We start from the raw sequence: 22,108 nt of genomic DNA on the forward strand, positions 1-22,108 counted from the left end.
GGTATGATTGCTGCACTCTTCACAAGACACCAAATGACAGAAGTTATCAACTATAGGTCATCATATGGCCTTCAACAATGAACAAAACCTATGTTCACCTGTGCAATAATTTGTTCCCTGTCCTTAAACATTCAACCCTCTAATTATTTTCTAGACAAATTCCAACAAAATTCATGAAACCATTCTTTAGAACGTTTTTTTAACCACCTCTGCCCTATAAAAAATTTCTTTCCCTAGTGATCTTTCAAAAAATTTCTGGGAAAAAACAGTTAAATTCTAATTTAAAGCTGAATTTCCATTAATTTCATCTTGAAGCACCTGACGCAGCATGTCAAATCCATACTGAGTTTCAATTTATAACATTGATTAATTGTCTAATTCTACTAATATCTCATGATAAATCTTTATATACATTCTTAATAAATCACACGACTTATTAATGGATTTGAGACCTCAGATTATTGTAAAGATGACATTTCCAAGACACGTTTATTTGCCCTCCCTACAGACATTTCAAAACAATTTTACATACATTTATTTATATATATATATGAAATTTATGAATATTTTGAAAATTATGTTAATAAATCATACAACTCATTAATGGATTGGAGACCTCAGATTATCGTAAAGATGACATTTTCAAGATATTTTTATTCACCTTCCCTACAGACATTTCAAAAACATTCTACTACATACATTTATATATGAAATTGATATTTTGAAAATGATATTAATGTGGGTTGATAAAACAATGGTAAACAGAAGAATTTATAAGGAATGATGACCTCAGATTATAGTAAAGATGACATTTCCAAGACATTTTAATTCACCTTCCCTATATACAGCTACACATAGTATTCTACTACGTGTACATAGATTTACATATAAATTTAATATTTTGAAAATTATATTTATGTGGTAGATATACAATGTTAAACAGAAGATGATTGACTTTGAAAATAGCGTAATGTCCTCTACATATCATTGTACAGATATGTTAAGGTCGATGTTGTCATAAAATAATTCATTTTATTGCCACAAGGTAAATAATGTCATAGTGCATGCATGACATCTGTATATAAATCTATGTATCGTAAAACTGAATGGTATTTTTGAATAATGATAGTATCATAATTAATTGGAGGGATGACCAAGAAAATAGAAATGAAGAGTTTAGGGTGTATGTACATGTATGTCAATGAAGTTGAATTGATATAAGAAAAAGACAGAGAAATGAAAATTAAATATCAAGGTCAACTTTGTGACCTTTCTCATATATATTCAAATTTTTATCATTAAATTCCATACCTTTGGTACCTGTTAACATAGCCTTTGGGATTGAATTTCTGGGTCATTTATTTTTGGTAATTTAGTACCCATTTGGTCAAGTTTTGGGTGAAACATGAGTTTTCAACTATGTAAATTTTAAAGGAATGAATAAATTATTTTGTTGATTTACAATGAAGATCAAGATTGATTTCAAACACTATGATTCTGCAAAAATAAGAGATATTGTATGAAGAAAAGGGATACATTGTATTTTGGAGGCAACAACCATCTAAATATAAAAATAATGAGATGTGGTATGATTGCCAATGAAAGAAGTTACTTACCATCCACTATAAATCGAAGGCAAAGGATATAAACAAGTAAAATTCACTGTTCAGCCTTCAACAGTCAAAATAAAAACCATACTGTATATTTGTTATAAGCTGACAATATGAAACAAAAGCCTGATTTTTGCTAAAAACAGTGAATCAATTTGAATAAGGAACCACAGCATAATATATAAATATCTTTGCCTTAAAACATAAGAAGATGTGGTATGGGTGCCAATGGGCACCTCTCCATCCATGTCTATAATATCTTTTTAAAGCACCTCCAAAATACCAATCTAAAGCTATAAACAAACCATTTCAATCAATGAACTACAATACATGATGTCAATCAGGTCAATGGACAAAATTTAATAAGAAGTAAATTGCCATAGGATGACATGTCCTATGTTAGGATATTTATAAGTAATTGGCAAGATCCAAAATTCACAGTGATTAAAACCGATAACTGTTCTTGGAACTTGACTTATGTGAGGTTTAAGTAATGCTTGCCTTAGTTTTTTTGTAGTTGAAATGGTTAATCTATTTTAAGCAAGGTTTGAAATTGACAATCCTTCTTCAGATCTAAATATCAGACACACAACTTGTTATCTAGAAATGTTTACCAAAAATACACTGCATTATGGATTTTACTTTCTGTCTACTCATAAATCAATCAGTCATTTTTTTTCCAATCATTTTCTATTGCTTTAAACTCAAAATTAACAAATGTTTTGTTTGCTTTATAAACATGTTTTCTGTGGCTGATCCAAAAATTTCTTTCAGGGGGAGGGGGCATTGACTGCAGAAATAAAGGGGCCCCGCTACAATCATGCTTCAGTAATTTCCTATTTAATCAACCAAATTTTTCCCTCAAAAAAAAGGGGGGGGGGGGAAAGTCCCCTCCTGGATCCACCTATGTTTATCCATATTTCTATATAAAGGTATAGACTGTATTTGAACCTTATTATGGTAAAAGGCAAAAGAAACATTAATTTATTTCCAGTCCATTATGTAGGCAGGTTGGCTAGCTTACAGTTAGCTGCGGAACCGTAGCTCTTAGGTCCTTATGTTATTTTTTGACTATTTGTGGTCCGCAAATAGTAAAAATATAACATAAGGACCTAAGAGCTACGGTTCCGCAGCTAGCCTACAGTGTACAAGCTATACCTATCCTTTACCTGTCCCTCTCATATAAAATGGATTAAAAAGCAAAATCTACCATAGTTTTACTGTATAAACAATTTGTCAAATTTAAAACTCACAGAATAAAATTGTTTCTTCTTTAAGATTCCTTCTGGTAATTATATAAAGGGCCTTGTTTTTATTTCAACTTCAGAGAAAATAGAAAATTTAGAGTATTTTAATGATATCATCTCCTGTTTAGTTGATTTATGTAGGCGACTGCATGTATGAATTAATGTTTTTGTTGTATTGATCAATTTAAGATTTCTGCTTTTGCCTTAACATTTGTTAGGTGAACTGCACATTGACTGCTGTCTTATATACTGGGGTGTGACAAGGGACTTATTTGGGTTATTTTTTCACTCAAATTTGAAGATTCTATTAAAAGATTGCCATTTGTTACTTTGTATCTCAAAAATCACAGTGATATTAAAAAAATATATATATCGATCAGGTTTTGGGGGATGCAAAAGAATGAGCAGAGAAAGAAAACATTTATAGCTGATAGACAAAATGTTACCCGAGACTGGTATTTTCCTCAAAAATCCCTCTTGATCTTGATATCTGTTTAATTACACCAACATGACCAAAGATCAATAGAGCTGGTTAAGTTTTACATTCAAAATTGAAATCAATTAATCTTTTACTCTTTAGACATTAGATATAACAGAGTGACATATTTGATAAAGTATACAAGTTATCTCCCCTGAAAGAGGGGCATAAAAGTTTAAACAGATAACTGGTCAGAGAGACTAAAAAAAATACTTACCCTGGAGGTGATGAAACATAAGTTAAAATCATCTTAAAATAAACATGAGAAATTTGTACCAGGTATCAGCCAATCAAAATCAAGGATGCTTATACAATGAGGTATACAGAATCAACAGAATTTTCTAGAAGTTGCTGGTTGAAAATAGAACAGGTTAACATGATATCATGTACATTTTTACATAAATTGATGAGTATCAGTGTATCATTGATCTGTTATATACATGTACATGTAGCACCCCTTCATTTATTCAAATATTGTATTTAATATAATTTTATTGCATGAATATGAATAGGAATACAACATTATATTAGATCCCGTGTAGAATATCAACTTGTACAAACTTTTATTGTATGGCAAAGTACATGTACTTTAGAAAAATAATAATATGATGTTCATTCTAGATGTATATTGTATTGAGGATCTGCATTATCCGTGGCAAAATTAGGCGCTAATACTAATTAAATAGACTTATTTTCACTTTGGGTATTTAGATAAAATTGTCTATGAATTTACCCTAGAAATTGCTCTGAATAACCATGATAACCTTCTAATGTCATTCAACAAATCTTTTTTATTTCAATGCATGGTGTCAGTTTTCTTAATTTGGGATGCAAAATTTGAATAATGGCACACGTTTAGTGTAAAAACATCTTGTCATGTTCTTTTAGTCAAGTATGAAAAAAAGAAAATGATATTGCCATACAATAAGCTCCCAATGTAGACGGTTTGTTATTGTTTCTGTAGCATGTGATTTTTTTTTATTTTTAGGATATCAAACTTATAAACGTTGGCAAGAAAAAGAAGGTACTGTTGTAGGCTAGAAAATACTTCCATGTGGATTCATTTATGCATGAACTATAAATGTATATCAGTTTTTGTCTCTCTTTGAGTGTTTTGATCCACTGTTTCAACACACTACTTATTTCTGTGCAATTATCTTGAAAATGCTTTTGGTTTTGTTGTCAGAGCGCATTTTCTTCCTGATGTTGTACTTCCTGTCGTTTTAATGGCTCGCTGGCGCTGCTAAGCTTACTGTGCACTTTGATCGCTGTCTTTAAGAAGCTAGTGTGTTGGTATATATATACTGTAAATTCAGAAACTATTATGAGGCTTTTATTATTGTGTATAATAGGAATGGATAAGAATCACAATTAGATAAGAACTTGTTCTGATATCTGACAGATATATATCTGTATAGCATTCTGCAACAATCACAATGATAATATAAAAAAGAAGATGTGGTATAATTGCCAATGAGACAACTGTCCACAAGAGACCAAAATGACACAGACATTAACAACTATAGGTCATCGTACGGCCTTCAACAATGAGCAAAGCCCATACCGCATAGTCAGCTATAAAAGGCCCTGATAAGACAATGTAAAACAATTCAAACGAGAAAACTAACGGCCTTATCTATAATACTAAAATTACGAGGTCCAATTTGTCAGCCGTCCTCACGTAAAAACGACGAATCAAAGAATTCAACTTTATATATAACTAATATAGTACAAAGGTGTAGATTAAAAATTACACCACTCCAGGCCCTTTTGTTTTCCACGTAATTAATATTGCCAATAATTAAGAAGTTCCGGGTTGAGTCCGATACCGATACTAATAGTATATTCACCTGTTACCTATTACCTTATTTGTACGTTCCGCATCTGACAGGCGCACCACCAAACGGTGTATTCAGGATTAATATGCTATGCGGGTCATATTCACAGGGTTGACACTACTAGATTGTCAAATTGTTACCTATTGTAGCATTTTAATCAGTAAAACTTTCTAAGATAACAATACGAATACTAAAAATCTGGACTAAAATAAGGCGTATAGGTACAGTTTTCAAGTTGTTAGTGGGCATGACGTAAAACAGAGAATCAAAGAATTCAACTTTATAACTAATATAGGACAATGCTGTTGATTAAAAAATATTCCATTCCAGGACCTTTTGTTTTCCAACTAATTAATACTACCAATAATTGATAAGTTCCAGTTCGACGGATTCAAACAGAAAGATTTGAAAGCAGAGAAAACTGCGTATCTTATAATCGTCATGACTTTATCAGATGACAATACTAATATTAAAATTTGGCTTGCGCATAGTTATATACTTTAATTCAGTCACGGACCCGCGATATCACGGATGTGTTCTAGTTTATATAAAAAAATGAACGAAAAACAAATATGTAACACATAAACAAACGACAACCACTGAATTACAGGCTCCTAACTTGGGACAGACACATACTTAAATAATGTGTCGGAGTTAAACATGTTAGCGGGATCCCAACCCTTGCCCTAACCTGGGACAGTGGTATAACAGTACAACAAAAGAACATAAGTATCCCACACAATAATTTCTGAATTTACAGTACATTGTACATGTAATAATTAATAAAATTTATGAAAAACTGATATGTATCCACCAATGAAATGAATCCTCATCATATATATATAGTATTACTTGTTTTATGCAATCATAAATCATATGTCAGCTGGCTACTCTAGTTAGCTGTTAGTACCACCTTCATCGTGACATTGTAGGCTTTTACAAATATCAACAATTTTTTATTAAGAAAAAACTAGTTCCAATCATATATATATATAATATATATATATATATATTATATACAACTCGTCTAAACATCAACCCAACAATGTTAGATCTGTAAATATATATAATTTAATATTTTGGATGTAACACGTCTTCTAATTGGCTGAAGTTATTTTGTTATGAGCCCATAAACATAATTTAGTCATGTGACTGTGACGTCATCAACGTTTTTTCATGGTTTTCTACAGTTTAAAATGGAATTTAGAATTAAATTATAAGAAATGACTGTAATATTTTTTCTGTCTATTCAAAATAGCATAAAAAATGTGGTGCAGACTGTTAAATAACCCGTTACGCGCGTTATTCAGTGTGCACCACATTTTTATGCCCCACCTACGATAGTAGAGGGGCATTATGTTTTCTGGTCTGTGCGTCCATTCGTCTGTCTGTCTGTCTGTCTGTCTGTCTGTTCGTCTGTCTGTCCCGCTTCAGGTTAAAGTTTTTGGTCAAGGTAGTTTTTGATGAAGTTGAAGTCCAATCAACTTGAAACTTAGTACACATGTTCCTTATGATATGATTTTTCTAATTTTAAAGCCAAATTAAACTTTTGACCCCAATTTCATGGTCCACTGAACATAGAAAATGACAGTGCATGTTTCAGGTTAAAGTTTTTGGTCAACGGCCTAGCCAAGATCAGATGTGCATTTCATATTGGGTCCATGTTATAGGCTTGTAAAGACAAGAATATAAACTTTACATAAGTAATACATCTTTGAACTGAAGGAGAGAATGTAGGGTTTCACAATGAATATCAAATATCATGTATAGGTGGTACCGTTTTGAAAAAAAACACTAAAATACACGCTGAAAATGGGCAAAATTTCACGTTATGTTGTTTCATTTAAAATTTCACTGTTTTTATCAATTGATAGTTAATAAGTGAACTTAATTTGAACTACATTATTGGTTCACTGTTATAGACAATTTATTCTTCTTTCTTTTACTGGTTGTTGCAACAAAAAATCTTCAGTGGTTACAAAGTTATGATAAAAAGTTGAATACTATGCGCTTGTTATGCAATTTTGTACTTTTGTTTTTAGCTTGCTCAGTGTAGTGATAAAAGAGAAAAATAAATCAAATTTATGCTATTATGTGTTTTGTTTTCTCTTCTAGTATATACATTATCAAAAACTACCTCATTTATCCAAATTGCAGTACCCTAGCTGGAGATATATGCCATCAAAGTTGGATATACAAATAAAGTGAAAAAATGTCTTGTCCGTAGACATGCATTCCCTAGTAAACTGGAAGCATAATTACATTAATGTTGCATTGCTAAGTTCCTGTTCTTTTGTAGATATGAAAACACTTCTAACATTTTTTTCTACCATCTATTAATAGAGGAAAAAATTCAAAAATATGTCAGAATGTCTTGTCCGTAGACACATGTCTTGTCCGTAGACATGTCTTTTTATCAATATTGCTTGGCCTTATGGGTCTTAATTAGTCCTATGTGCTGTTTAAACTTAGAAATATCTTATTTTTAATAAATAAATGGTAATTTAAGTGTTATCAATTTTTGTAAAATTACTTTACAGGAGTGGATTTTAAAAAGTGTCAGATTATCAGTCATAAAAAGCATACCTTATTTTACTTCAATATTGTTTATTCCAGTTGATGCATACCTTAAAAGATTAACTAAATCAAATGAAGAAAAAGGATTTCTCTCTCTCTAACTTTATCTTTTGCATTTCAGTATTAACAGCGGATGAGGAAGTGTCTACGGACAAGACACTTGTACATAACAAGTATTAAATTCAATTATTTGTCTGCTATGGAACTTAAATCTTATTTATAGGTGATGAAAGTTATCTATTCAAATTAAAACTCAGTATTTTCAACATAAATATAGTCACAATTAATTCTAACAGATTTTTTTTTTTAACTGAAATTGTCTTGTCCGTAGACATTACCACAATATATTTGTATCCAATTTCCTTGAGTTCAGCCTAATTTGATAGGTAAAATGTATGTTATTTTTTCAAGAGAACACATTCAACTATGTCAAAATTGAGTTTTAATAATAGTTTGATTGTTTTAAACAGTCAGATATATGGATTTCAGTTAAAAGAATGTGTCTTCATTTTGGCTTAATCAATAAATTATTGAGATATGTAAAGAATTATGGGTACATTTTTATATTTTCCAAAATTTAAAAAACACAGCTTAAAATTTAATTATTAACTTTTAATCTTAACTTTAACAATCATCTTTGAAAGCATTTAATTGAATGTCAATAAAATGTCTTGTCCGTAGACATTATCAAAATGTATTTGTTTCCATTTCCCTCGAAGTTAAGCATCATTTAATAGATAAACCTGATAAAATGTATGTTGTTTTTTTCAAGAGAACATTTTCAGCTATATCAAAATTAGGTTTTAATAATGCATTTCATTAAATATGAATACAATGTCTTGTCCGTAGACAAAACATATAAATGGTATTGCTTAGTTTGATTGTTTATTGTAAGAATATGCATCAAGTTATTTTAATGTTCTATACACCAAAAGAAAGGGTTTTTTTGGAAGTTTTGTTATTTATAGATAATTTTAGAAACAGTTTGATCCGATAAGATTAATGATCCAAGAAAGCTCCTGTTGTTTGAAATAACTGTGAGTTGAACATATTCTTGTCATTTTTTTTTCAATTAAAATGTTTGATATTCAATAATTCTAAACATATTTTGTTGTCTTTGTCATTGACCAAAAATCTGACACTGGTGACCATGTCTTGAAGCCAACCATTAAAGAAAATTATACAGTTTTCAAACAACATTTATTTAATAAAAATATTAAATATTTCTTCCAAAAACGGCATGTAATTATATAAATGCTTCCAGTGTTAGCCTAACGATAGCAATTTTTCATAATTTAAACCATTTTTGAACCAAAATATCAAAAGAGTTTTTCCCTGAGGTGATACTCATTTTTGACTTCATGTGAAACACAAAATGCACATCTGATCTTGGCTAGGCCGTCAAGGTAGTTTTTGATGAAGTTGAAGTCCAATCAACTTGAAACTTAGTACACATGTTCTCTATGATATTATCTTTCTAATTTTAATGCCTAATTATATTTTTTATCCAATTTCATGGTCCATTGAACATGGAAAATTATAGTGCGAGTGGGGCATCCGTGTACTTTGGACACATTCTTGTTTATCTTATTTCTTCATAGACAGAAAAAATATTACAGTCATTCCTTAAATATATATGATCATACATGTATATGCATTTTATACAGTTTCTTCTTCCTTAAGGACAAAAAGACATAATATAACTCTTTTGTAGAAAAGTATTTGTTTAAACAGTGTCAGTTTCAAAACCATACCAACTGTTCCAATCATATACCAATATCTGGCAAATAAAATGTTGAGGATTATAATCATATATTATAAGAGATATTACAGCAGAAATGACCAGAATTCAACTGTTTCAATTACTACATGCATGCTGTACACATGTTGGAATTTTACTTGATTTTGCTTGTTACAGAACACAAAACTGAGTCCATTAAATTTATTCATGTTGATGATTGCATTTTAATGAATTCTGATAGTTGTGGAGGATTATCTCTTAAAATATTAAATTGTATAATACTGCACAGTTGATTCATTTATTTTCCTTGGTACCAATTTTCGTGGATTTAGGAAAACTAAATACATGTTCATAGATATTTAATTTCGTCGTTTTGCTGATGTCTGAATAAAAGCCTATAGAAAATTTGTTAGTCGTTGAACATTTAATTTAGTCGGTCACCTTTACCCACGAAATCCATGAAAATTGGTATCCAACGAATAATAGTGAATCCACAGTTTATGATAGAAAAAGGATATATATGTTATATGATTGGCAATGAGACAACTGTTCACAAAAGACTGTTTAGCCAAGAATATAAAAAACTTCAGATCACAGGTACTTGAGTAATAAAGTGCAGCCTTCAACAATGAACAAAACGCATAAAGTATAAAAAGTATATGCTTATTAAAAAACTGAGGTATACAGAAATATCTAAAAAGAAAACCACTGGCCTGATTGAATCTTATACATCAAACAAAACACAATCATGGAAGACAGCAAAAAACAAGATACAACAGAGCCATGATGGACAGACATTAGCAGACAGTACTGCACTTACTTGTAGGAACTTTAGTTATTACAATGTTAAGGTCATCTATGTTAACAATGCATTTTAAGAGAGTTTCATAGTACATGTATCTGTATATCAGATTTTAAATCCTGAAACTTAATACTTAAAAGCTGGCATTTAAATCGAAGTTATTAAAAAACAGTTATTTAAAACAATGCTTCTACCAATACTATACTGTGACAGATCAAAAACACTTGCATAAGTGTTTATAAGGTCAACTTGTGTTTAATATCCATATAGACTATTTAAAAAAGTTTTAAAATAGCTATATATGTATTTGAGTTTTACTCCTATCATTCAATCACCTTGTACCACAGTGATTTAAATGAACACTCAAATTTCTTTATATTTACTTATTTGTACATTAGAACTTTTAGTGCATGATATTTTATATATACTTTTTTTTAAAATGGCATATATTGTCCGACCATCATATTATTATATCATTTGTATGATAAGAACATTTTTTTCGGGTTTATATTTGCTCTTATAGCTAGGTTTCTTATACTACTGCTTTTAATTAGTTTATACTTTTTATATCGAAAAAAAGCATATTTATTAGAATGGGAAATGGAACTAGGCATATTTTTTATGCCCCATTTATAGTCATTATGTTTTCTGGTCTGTGCAGATTTATAGATTGTATATCTTGTTCTGTGCAATTGATATTTCTTTAATGATAGGTTTCCATAATGATCATAGTGATAAAAAGTAAAGAAACCAGTTCTAACATTCTGGTTAAGCCTGGGTAATATTATTGTATGTACAACTTACATTTTACAATAGGTCTGTGTATAAACTCTTTATTTGTCTTATCTGAAAAATAAAAGAGAAATAAAATAACCCAGTTGATGAATATTTTATATAATCATTGGGAAACTTTCACATCAGTGCCATTGCTTGATTTACAGTATATACTTTTAATTGAAAACAAGCTATTATCAGGGTAATGGGGGATTAAAGAAATCAGAAGATGTCCTTCAGAGATAATTTGTTTGTGAATCTTCATTTTTTTTTATATTTTATGCTCCAACTCATGGATAAGGTCGAAGTATATACAGGTTTACTGAAACGACCTTGTTCATCCTTCTCTTTCACTCACTCAGTTTATAAATGTATGACTATCCATACATTGATCGTTTTTTTTTTTCAAAACATATTTCTAACCTTTTGTACTAAGGAGAATTTTAATATTTTGGTCTGGATCTTTCATAATAATGGGTAATGTTCAGTTGTAACAGTATTTATCGTATATCTTTTAAGATCTGCTGTGCAATCAATATGGCTGCATTATGATTCCTGTTCTATGATACTTTGATTTTATATTATACCCTTGAGCCCAGAACATTTTATCAATGTCAAACAACCAGTGGGGTATTTTTTGTGCATCATTGTCTGCATCTTCATGCTGATTTTGCTATTGTGGTACAATGAATCAATAAAAAAAAAGTGATCATTAAAATATTCTTGATGAGATTTTACAAAAAGAACACAATTTTTTAGATCATTGGTAGAGAACATTAATCAAGCCTACATTTTGTCTTGAAATCATCAAATGCAAAAAAAAAAAAGACCTGGATGATCAGTATTATAGGAAAACACATGAATGATGTCATTTTCTTTCATTCTCAATCAAAGGGCAAAAAATTTTCAAACATCTTTCTAATCCAAATGAAATCTTGATCTTATTTAAACTAATGATAAAACTTAATCATTTACCAAAAAAAAAATGGGAATTTTGGATAAATAAGCCTTCTCACTAAGTCCGTCTCTTTTAAATTAAAAAAAAAAAGGAACCATTCAACTTTGACCTCATCATAATATTTCTGCTTTTATTACAGGACGTGAAGTTTGTTTTGACTCCGACCAAGAAGCGACTTTTGAGTCGGTCAATTTCAGCTTCGTCATCGACAGATAGCTTTGATTCAAGTAAGTAGTGATTCATTTTGACTCATTTGACTGATTCATTATGATTTCAGGATATCAAGTATAATTTAACCCATGGTAGAAATAAGCTACGCAGTAGGTCCATTTCTCAATCCTCAACTGATAGTTACAGTTCAAGTAAGTCACTTCCTGTCATGTCATGTGATCACCATAGCTAACCGTGTGCATGATTCGGGGCCATTAGTATTCTGATGTACAGGAAGTACTTGGTGGGGAAAAAAACTTTGACTTGCCTTGCATGAATATGTATATAAACAGAAATTTGTTTTGTAATTTGCATTGATGAATACATGTATTAACATAATCTGCTGCTTAATTAGAACTAATGCACTAAAATCTGTTATCTATTCTTAAAAAAGATTGAGTGATATTTATCTGCAAATAGCTTTTTTTCCTAGTGTAACATGATCTATACAACTGTCTTTTCTTTTCTGCTTAAATCATCAAAGCATTTTCAGTTTTTGTATTAATTTCTTTAAAATCTACTCACAAGTTTAATGTAAAATTTTGCTTTTTTTAGTCTAATGATTAATACATGTAACTAGTTTGTATCTCTATTTTATTAATCAAAACTGAATCAATTTTTCAATGCATCTATTTGAAAATTAATTTTTATTTCATCCATTTTTAAACTTCAATTAATGTAGACTTATTTATACACATTGTTTAACACGCACACATTTACTATATACTTAATAATGTTATGCATGGAATTCAGCAATGCATTATTCATAATAACACATTTCATTTTAACATGGTAGCTGGTATGATTACTCCTGTTGGGCCATCAGAACCTAATTGTCACATGTCATGGCTTAAGCTTTTCTAATTTGGCATACAGTTATTTCCCTTAGTTTTTGTATCAAATATTTTTTAGATTTGAACCTTGTAGTAATCATGTACATTTTTCTGTTCTTGTGTAGTGATCAGTTTGGTTTGATTTTTTGTCATTTGTGTGTGTTTTGATTGTATAAATTTTATGTTAATTTCTTTTAAGTAGATTCTATCGATACACCTAATATTTTTTTTAGTATGGAAGATGTACTTATTTTTTTGTGTACATTATGCGTGTTTACAGGTATGCAAAGACAAATTAGATACTTGCATGTATTTGAAAAAACACTCTTTCTAAAAAGTTAAAATAGACAGCAGTTGATACCTCATATTTATTTTAATAATTTTTTAATGCCTGATTTTTTTGGGTACTATTCTGAACTTTTTTTTTAGCCATTCATAAATTTGTTTTTGTTTTTAATGCAGTGCTTTTAAAATAGTTTTGATCTTTTCTTGAGGACAACTCACTAATATGCATATCACACAGTGCAGTGAAGCACATTTTTACCAATATGGTGATTTAAAAATATTAATGCAAACTGTATGTATATAGAAAGGTAGACAACTCAAATTGTCTTATTGTATAGTTCACTCAGTCAAAAAGAGTTGTCTATCTTTGTCCATTTCCTGTTTATATACAACATGTTGAAGGAAGATAGAAAGGAAACAATTGCACTTAGTATTTGCTCATTGACATACCCTTGTTTACTGTTGTTTAAATCTCATGACCCTTTGCCACTATCAAACATTTTGTTTGTATCTGGAAATGAAATTAGCAATAGTTATGAAAATGGATGAATGAAAGAAATTAAATGTAACCAAATAAAAAAAAAACATCTTATAAAGGTTAAAGCTTATAGTGTGTGATAACATTTTGTGAGGGAATTTGATGTTTGCTATACCACTGTTCATTTTAACGCACTTTATGACGATACCACTTTATCAATATGAATGAATTTTTTTGTAGTGTTTTAAGAAATAATTTTACTTTAAAATCACGTACCATTTGTGAACTATTAAATGTTTTACAAGGACAAATTTTCTGTAAAAAGTCAATAATTGTGTGAACTTTTGAAGCTCAAACTTTTTATAGCTTTAAATACGCCAATGAAAGGTCCGAAAACTATACCAATACAGAACGATATATTTTTGAAATTGTAGCAAAACTTTTGGTCGACAAATTTTAATTCATTATTGCATAAATATCAACTTGAAATATCTGTCATGTTCTCCCTACCCAGTTTACCCCTATTACTTAATATAATGTGGACTGGACATTGTTATTAAATCTTGTACAATTTGATTGGATTAAGTTCTCTTTTTGATTACCTTCAAACTGTTCATGCTTTTCGTACGAGTATATTGATTAACTCACCGTACGTGAATGTGTACAGTAAATTAAATGACCTGCTTACTGGACACTGGACCAGTCCATATATTTTATCAATTTTATCAATGAAACTTAAGGTATGAAAGGTAACAACTGCCACTGCTTTATATTTTCACATAATTTTCCGAATTCACATTAGATAAAATATTTTTGAAAGTCTATTGCAGAGAAAAAAGGGAAAGTTTACTGTTTTTTACGTTCTTTTCCATTAAAAACACCATTTGTCGAAGATAATTGTAGAAAAACATTTTACGCACGGCTACGTTAGGTAAAATTGTTGTTTATCCTAACAAAAAAATACATTTTTCAGTTTCATTCGTATATTATAATAATAATAAATCCCAAATTCATGTAGTCATTAGATAAAGTCCTTATATGTACGATCTGCCTATTTTTGGACATCAAAAGACAATACAATCGTTTTAAGGTCAATTTCGTCTACCTCACACAATCTTGTTAGGCACTATAATATTCTCTTTTATTTTTCTTAGACCTCAATACTCTCTATAAAAAAAAATATTTTTGAGAAATGATTGTGTTGGAAGAAAGTCTTTATATTCTGCACTCTTGGCAAATTGATAGCAACAAATTAGTTCAGGAATGAATTATGAAGTAAATGCATGTTCACATATTTACTGGAGTGATATTACTTTTAATTTGATCGTGTAAAATATAGAATTTGAAAAAAGAAAAAAAACATAAACATATATACATATACAATGTACATAGCATCTAATCAAGGTATTAACAAGGCACATAAATCTATAAAACTTCCACATTTGTTTTGAAATGACATATCCATATAAGATGTAGATTCAATGGGGGGGGTGGGGGGGGTAATCTGACCAACTTATACAAATATCATAGTAGGCTGCTAGCTTTTTGTTTGAATTGTTTCACATTTTCAGGTTGGGCAATTTTATTATTGTCTTGGTTTTTTATTGTTGAAGGTTGTATAGTGACTGGGACATAATTGCTTATATCGTCATGAGACTCTAAAAATAAAAAACAAATTTAATGTGACTTTATTTAATCAAATGATATTCAATTCTAAAGGTAAAAATACTTAGATTTGTAATCCTGTTATTTTGGTTTAAAGAGTTGTCCTCGGGGATTAAAACTTAAAATCAAATTATATAGGTCATTGAGGAAGATTTGCTTATAAGTAAAACTTACTTCAGTATCATTATTTTCACCATAATTGGCAAAATTCCTGATTTAAAGAGTCTCATGTTACTAATCAAAATCTTCTTTTCTGAAAAATAGATAGATTAAAGTGACACATGTTCATTAAATATGTTTTTAGTACCAAAGATGAAGACAATATGCCATAAATAGATGTTTCAATACAAATATAATATATATATAGCAGGGTTTGTTTTTTTGCTCATCTTGATTCTTAGAGATGTGGGATGTCATTTTCAATGTTTATTTTGTTAGTTTTGTTTTTTCTTGCTTCCTGAAAGGAGTTCAGGTATAAAGTTTAATCATGATCTGCCACAGATAGTTGTTCATGGATGATAATCTTAGTGCTGAATCAGTGGATACTTTGAGCCTAGGTATGGACATTTAATTTGCCTTAAGCATGTTAAGGGTTTCAAAAATGCATGAATAGATTTTTACAATGCTGAATTATTGTTCATAAAAAACATACCGTAGTTGGATATGTATAATCTCATTTTACATCCAAAATATATAGTTGGTACAGGGTATGCGTATCATACACAAATGAAGACAGTTTTCAATTCTTATTTTAATAAAAATTGTGCACTGTAAGGTCCCCCCAGGATTATAATTTTCCAGAAACTGAATACTGTGGATTCATTAATTTTTGTTGATTGAGGAAATTTGGCTTTTTGTGGATATTTTATTTCATTGGTGTGCCAAAGGCTATACATAAAAAATGTGCTTTTAGGAATATTTAAAATAATGGGTTTCTTATTCTATGAATAGTAATGAATCTACAATACATGGATCATGTATGAACATTTAATCCCGTAAGAAGTTCAACACAATTATGTATTGATTCATGAATATTGCTACTGATATTGTTCATGTATATATATATATTATACAATGTAAGTTTTTGCCAATGTGAGGTCAATGACAAGGATTTAAATATAATGATGTGATATGAATTTCATCATGATGAGCTATACAGCTTTCACGATTTGATTATAATTGGATGGGATCAATGTTTATTAAGCACTGTGTGGGCATTTGGAAGTTTGTGTAGAACTGTAGAATCTTGAAGGTTTGAAGGTGTTAAAATGTCTCCAGTACATGATGGTTGACAGCTTCGTAATTGTGATAACAGACAGGTCTACAGTTGACATATACAGTTAAATGGATCTTTTCAGAATCTTTGTATGTTCAGAGATGATGCCTCTTGAATTTGAATGATGGCTTCCCCTTTTGTTCTTTTAAAGTTCTTTGTAATGAATGAGCACTTAAATGCTCATGGAATCTTTGCAAATTTTCTAGGTCACATGATACCAATTTTGTTACCAATATTGAATGAAACATACATTTACCAACCTTTTTATACGACCGCAAAAATTGAAAAATTTTTGGTCGTATATTGGTATGACGTTGGCGTCGTCATAGTTGTCATCGTCAGAAGGCATTTGGTTTTCGCACTCTAACTTAAGTATAAGTGAATTGAAATATATGAAATTTAAACACAAGGTTTATGACCATAAAAGGAAGGTTGGGATTGACTTTTGGAGTTTTGGTCCTAACAGTTTAGGAATTAGGGGCCAAAAAGGGCCCAAATAAGCATTTTTCTTGGTTTTCGCACAATAACTTTAGTATATAAGTAAACAGAAATCTGTGAAATTTTAAAATAAGGTTTATGACCACTAAAGGAAGGTTGGGATTGATTTTGGGAGTTTTGGTCCCAACAGTTTAGGAATTAGGGGCCATTAAAAGGGTCCAAAATTAAACTTTGTTTGATTTCATCAAAAATGAAATATTGGGGTTCTTTGATATGCCAAATCTAACCGTGTATTCAGATTTTTAATTTTTATGCCCCACCTACGATAGTAGAGGGGCATTATGTTTTCTGGTCTGTGCGTCCGTTCATTCGTCCATCCGTCTGTCCGTTTGTTCGTCTGTCTGTTCGTTCGTCCGTCTGTCCCGCTTCAGGTTAAAGTTTTTGGTCAAGGTAGTTTTTGATGAAGTTGAAGTCCAATCAACTTGAAACTTAGTACACATGTTCCTTATGATATGATCTTTCTAATTTGAAAGCCAAATTAAACTTTTGACCCCAATTTCACGGTCCACTGAACATAGAAAATGAAAGTGCATGTTTCAGGTTAAAGTTTTTGGTCAAGGTAGTTTTTGATGAAGTTGAAGTCCAATCAACTTGAAACTTAGTACACATGTTCCCTATGATATTATCTTTCTAATTTTAATGCCTAATTATATTTTTTATCTAATTTCGCGGTCCATTGAACATGGAAAATGATAGTGCGAGTGGGGCATCCGTGTACTTTGGACACATTCTTGTTGGTCCTGTTTTCAAATTGGTCTACATTAAGGTCCAAAGGGTCCAAAATTAAACTTGGCTTGATTTTAACAAAAATTGAATTCTTGGGGTTCTTTCATGTGTTGAATCTAAACATGTACTTAGATTTTTGATTATGGGCCCAGTTTTCAAGTTGGTCCAAATTGGGGTCGAAAATTATTATATTAAGTATAGTGCAATTAGCAAGAAATTTTCAATCGCACAGTATTGCACAATAGCAAGAAATCTTCAATTGCACAGTATTGCGCAATAGCAAGAAATCTTCAATTGCACAGCATTGCGCAATAGCAAGAAATATCTAATTGCACAATATTGCGCAATAGCCAGAAATTTTCAATTGCACAGTTTTGCGCAATAGCAAGAAATATTCAATTGCACAGTATTGTCTCGTTTTTAAATTTGTCTACATTAAGGTACAAAGGGTCAAAAATAACTTTGTTTGATATTAACAAAAATTGAATATATGGGATTCTTCAATATGCTGAATCTAACCATGTGTTTAGATTTTTATGCCCCGTCTACGATAGTAGTAGGGGCATTATGTTTTCTGGTCTGTGCGTCCGTTCGTCCGTCTGTTCGTTCGTCTGTTCGTCCGTTCGTCCGTCTGTCCCATGTCAGGTTAAAGTTTTTGGTCGAGGTAGTTTATGATGAAGTTGAAGTCCAATCAACTTGAAACTTAGTATACATGTGCCCTATGATATGATCTTTCTAATTTAAATGCCAAATTAGAGTTTTGACCCCAATTTTACGGTTCACTGAACATAGAAAATGATAGTGCAAATTTCAGGTTAAAGTTTTTGGCTTCAGGTTAAAGTTTTTGGTCAAGGTAGTTTTTGATGAAGTTGAAGTCCAATCAACTTGAAACTTAGTATACATGTGCCCTATGATATGATCTTTCTAATTTAAATGCCAAATTAGAGTTTTGACCCCAATTTTACGGTTCACTGAACATAGAAAATGATAGTGCAAATTTCAGGTTAAAGTTTTTGGCTTCAGGTTAAAGTTTTTGGTCAAGGTAGTTTTTGATAAAGTAGAAGTCCAATCAACTTGAAACTTAGTATACATGTTCCCTTTGATAAGATCATTCTAATTTTAATGCCAAATTAGAGAATTTATTCCAATTTCACAGTCCTTTAAACATAGAAAATGATAGTGTGAGTGGGGCATCCGTGTACTGTGGACACATTCTTGTTAATATTTGGGCCTGGTTATCAAATTGGTCCACATTGAGGTCTAATGGGTCTTAAATTGAACATTATTTGATTTCATCAAAAATTGAATTCTTAGGGTTCTATAATATGCTGAATGTTACAACCATGTATTTAGATTTTGGATATTGGACCATAATAGGTAAATGTCCAATTTAAAATTTTAAAGTTTTTAAGTTTAAGTCCTAGACCACATTCATTCTGTGTCAGAAACCTATGTTGTTTCAACTATTTAATCACAATCCAAATTCAGAGCTGTATCAAGCTTAAATGTTGTGTCCATACTTGCCCCAACTGTTCAGGGTTCGACCTCTGCGGTCGTATAAAGCTGCACCCTGCGGAGCATCTGGTTCTTTATTATTTTGCTTTTGATTGTAGGCAGTTGCATTATACTCATTTTTCACCCTTTTGTGACCTGCTTGTGGTGCTAATTGTTGTTTAATATTGAATGTTGTGATGTTGAGGTAACATGAAATGGATTTTTCATCAGGTAATTTCTGTGTTGTTTTGAGTTTTAGTATTTTCATGAAATGTTTTTACAGTTTTTAAAGCAATTGCTTTTATGCCGTCGCGTTTGGCCATCTTTGTGACCCAGATCAGAGACTCCGCCCAGATCAAGCCATAGTATTTTGTTAAACAGGCTCCTGGTCAGTCATTCTTTAACACCTATGTATGTTTTCTAATGCAATACATAGCTTGAAACTTTAAAAAAACGTTAGTGGATTTAAGAAGTTTCAGAATATGTTCTTGTAGATGTATTTTTGTATTTAAAGGGTCAACCGTTTGACTATCAAATAACATAGAAGTCCGAGTGAAAAAAAGTACATTTTTATAAATGCGATTCCGTTTTCCGCCGTTCGTACGATGTTTCAACAAAATATGGATTCATTTCAGTTGTTGATTTAGTATTGAAAATTTAACTGAATTATCTCCTAATAAATACGGTTTTTTATGTTTAATTTGTGTTTATTTAAGAGGTCAGGTGCTCTTGTTCATTCATAAAATTATCGTTCATTCATACATTTATCATAAAATCAAAATCACTACACAGGTTAATGCGTAGTGTCAAATTATTACCTGTAATCTAAAAATAGACAAACTTTATTTGCGCAAATAATTTAGCGGAACGAAACCCTTGTTGAAAACACATAACAATAAGTTCGTTTTCCTTTTCTGTCAAAACTCCGTAATATTTATCGATCACCTTTCTTATGAAATGGACCCGTCCAAACGTAGTAGATGCCAAGTCGGTCCAGATGAAGAGATATTTACAATTTGGAATTTTCTAGTTTATTAATACATAGATTGAAAAAAAGTACGTCTTTTTAAATATCATGATCAAAACTGGGTTTGCATAACAAATGTGACTTGTCAGATGAAACCATTATCCTCGTCTTTTCAGTGAACAAGTCTACTACGTTTGTTTACACTCGACGGTCCACCGTGTTAGCAATTTTATTTCACATGTTTTCGAAATATTGAAGATCATTTTTCGCAATGTTTCCTAAAAATTGATAAATATCAAAGCAACGTAGAGCTGTTTGTTCTTGTTCGTATAATAAAATTGAGAATGGAAATGGGGAATTTGTCAAAGAGACAACAACCCGACCATAGAAAAACATACAACAGCAGAATTAAGGTCACCAACAGGTCTTCAATGCAGCGAAAAATTCCCGCACCCGGAGTCGTCCTTCAGCTGGCCCCTATACAATATATATACTAGTTCAGTGATAACGATTTAATGTCATGTTTGTCTGTGATGACCCCCCTTTTCGGGATTGCATGAGAATTGTAGTTATCTCGTACCCACATGCACTTGTTTCTATCCATAGGAAGGTCGACTATCCATATAAAACTATTTATATGGATAATCGACCTTCCTATGGATAGAAACAAGTGCCTGTGCTCGTACCGCATCAGAAGGACACATATCAACTGAGCAATAATGTTTGGAACTTAGTTTTAAAAATGATGACAAAGTAACATTATGAAAATATTTTTATTAAGCTGAAATATACATTTATTCTTTACATGTTTATGTCTTGTAAGATATTTTATTTCTTTCCCGTTTTTTAACATTTGCGTCTGGAAAGTTGAAATGTTTTAACTTAAGGTAGATAGGGTGTCTTCCTCCATCTTTGATTTTGAAATACTAGAAAACAAGGTCTAGATCCTTGATGAAATGTGCAAATTTTAGAGTAGTAGGTAATTCATGTGTAAGAATTTTCATTATGATATAGAAAATGCCATGTTTGATCATATTTTTGATTGTATTTTACAAAAAAAATATTTCTTTTGTTTGATTCATTTTTTTCCAACTTTGTCAAATAAGGGGAGGCAACTCAAAAGCAAGGGCAGATAATTCAGATAGTGTTACTTTTACAATAGAATGTGTTAGGAATTTACCCATTTTTACATGTAGCAAAAAAACGAGTCCGGTGACCCCATTTTTTCTTTTGCTTATCTGAACGCATAATATTGGAGCTATCTTCTCATATTTTATCTCAAAATTCTATGGTGCGGTTTGCGTTTTATTGCGGAAAATTGGGTTTTCCATGCATAATCTATACAAAATCTGGACAATTTTGCGCAACCTGCAGTTTGAAAATAAGTCCGGTGACCCATTCTTTTTATTAATGTTTTTAAACAAGCAGGATATGAACTACATTTTGGCAAATTATTAAAAGATTCTATGGATTATAATTTAGACACCCCATCTACCTTAATCATTTGTGTTAATGGTTAAATATAAATTAATAAAGAAAATTGTTAAAATTAAATCAATAAAGGAAATTACTGCCAAGGAAGTTACAAACACTACCAGGGGATAATCCATGATGATTTCTTTTTGAGTTATATGTTTCAGCACATGTATAT

At 30.7% G+C, this 22,108-nt stretch overlaps 1 protein-coding gene and 1 long non-coding RNA gene across 13 annotated transcripts in view; one reads left to right on the plus strand and one right to left on the minus strand.

Moving 5' to 3' along the window:
- Window positions 1–22,108, plus strand: part of LOC143082457 (adenosylhomocysteinase-like 1) — an 82,383-nt gene that overhangs the window by 5,391 nt on the left and 54,884 nt on the right. For 3 of the 11 annotated variants that reach the window (XM_076258124.1, XM_076258141.1, XM_076258182.1), the window contains exons 2-3: window positions 4,324–4,359; window positions 12,165–12,252. In XM_076258124.1, coding sequence (XP_076114239.1) covers window positions 4,324–4,359; window positions 12,165–12,252 — 124 coding nt within the window. Of the gene's footprint in view, window positions 1–4,323; window positions 4,360–12,164; window positions 12,253–12,302; window positions 12,388–13,731; window positions 13,784–22,108 lie in introns of those variants that run through there. The other 8 variants (XM_076258132.1, XM_076258151.1, XM_076258196.1 and 5 more) reach the window with 4 other exon arrangements.
- The window catches only part of LOC143082519 (uncharacterized), a 31,652-nt gene that overhangs the window by 1,484 nt on the left and 8,060 nt on the right, over window positions 1–22,108 (minus strand). Inside the window, exons 3-5 of one of the 2 annotated variants that reach the window (XR_012980412.1) lie at window positions 15,671–15,749; window positions 13,804–13,864; window positions 11,098–11,139 (exon numbers count right to left, since the gene is read on the minus strand). This is a non-coding gene — a long non-coding RNA (uncharacterized LOC143082519). The remainder of the gene's footprint in view (window positions 1–11,097; window positions 11,140–13,803; window positions 13,865–15,670; window positions 15,750–22,108) is intronic. The other variant, XR_012980411.1, reaches the window with a different exon arrangement.

The sequence above is a fragment of the Mytilus galloprovincialis genome, chromosome 1 (genome assembly GCF_965363235.1).
Source record: "Mytilus galloprovincialis chromosome 1, xbMytGall1.hap1.1, whole genome shotgun sequence".
NCBI classification, from domain to species: domain Eukaryota; kingdom Metazoa; phylum Mollusca; class Bivalvia; order Mytilida; family Mytilidae; genus Mytilus; species Mytilus galloprovincialis.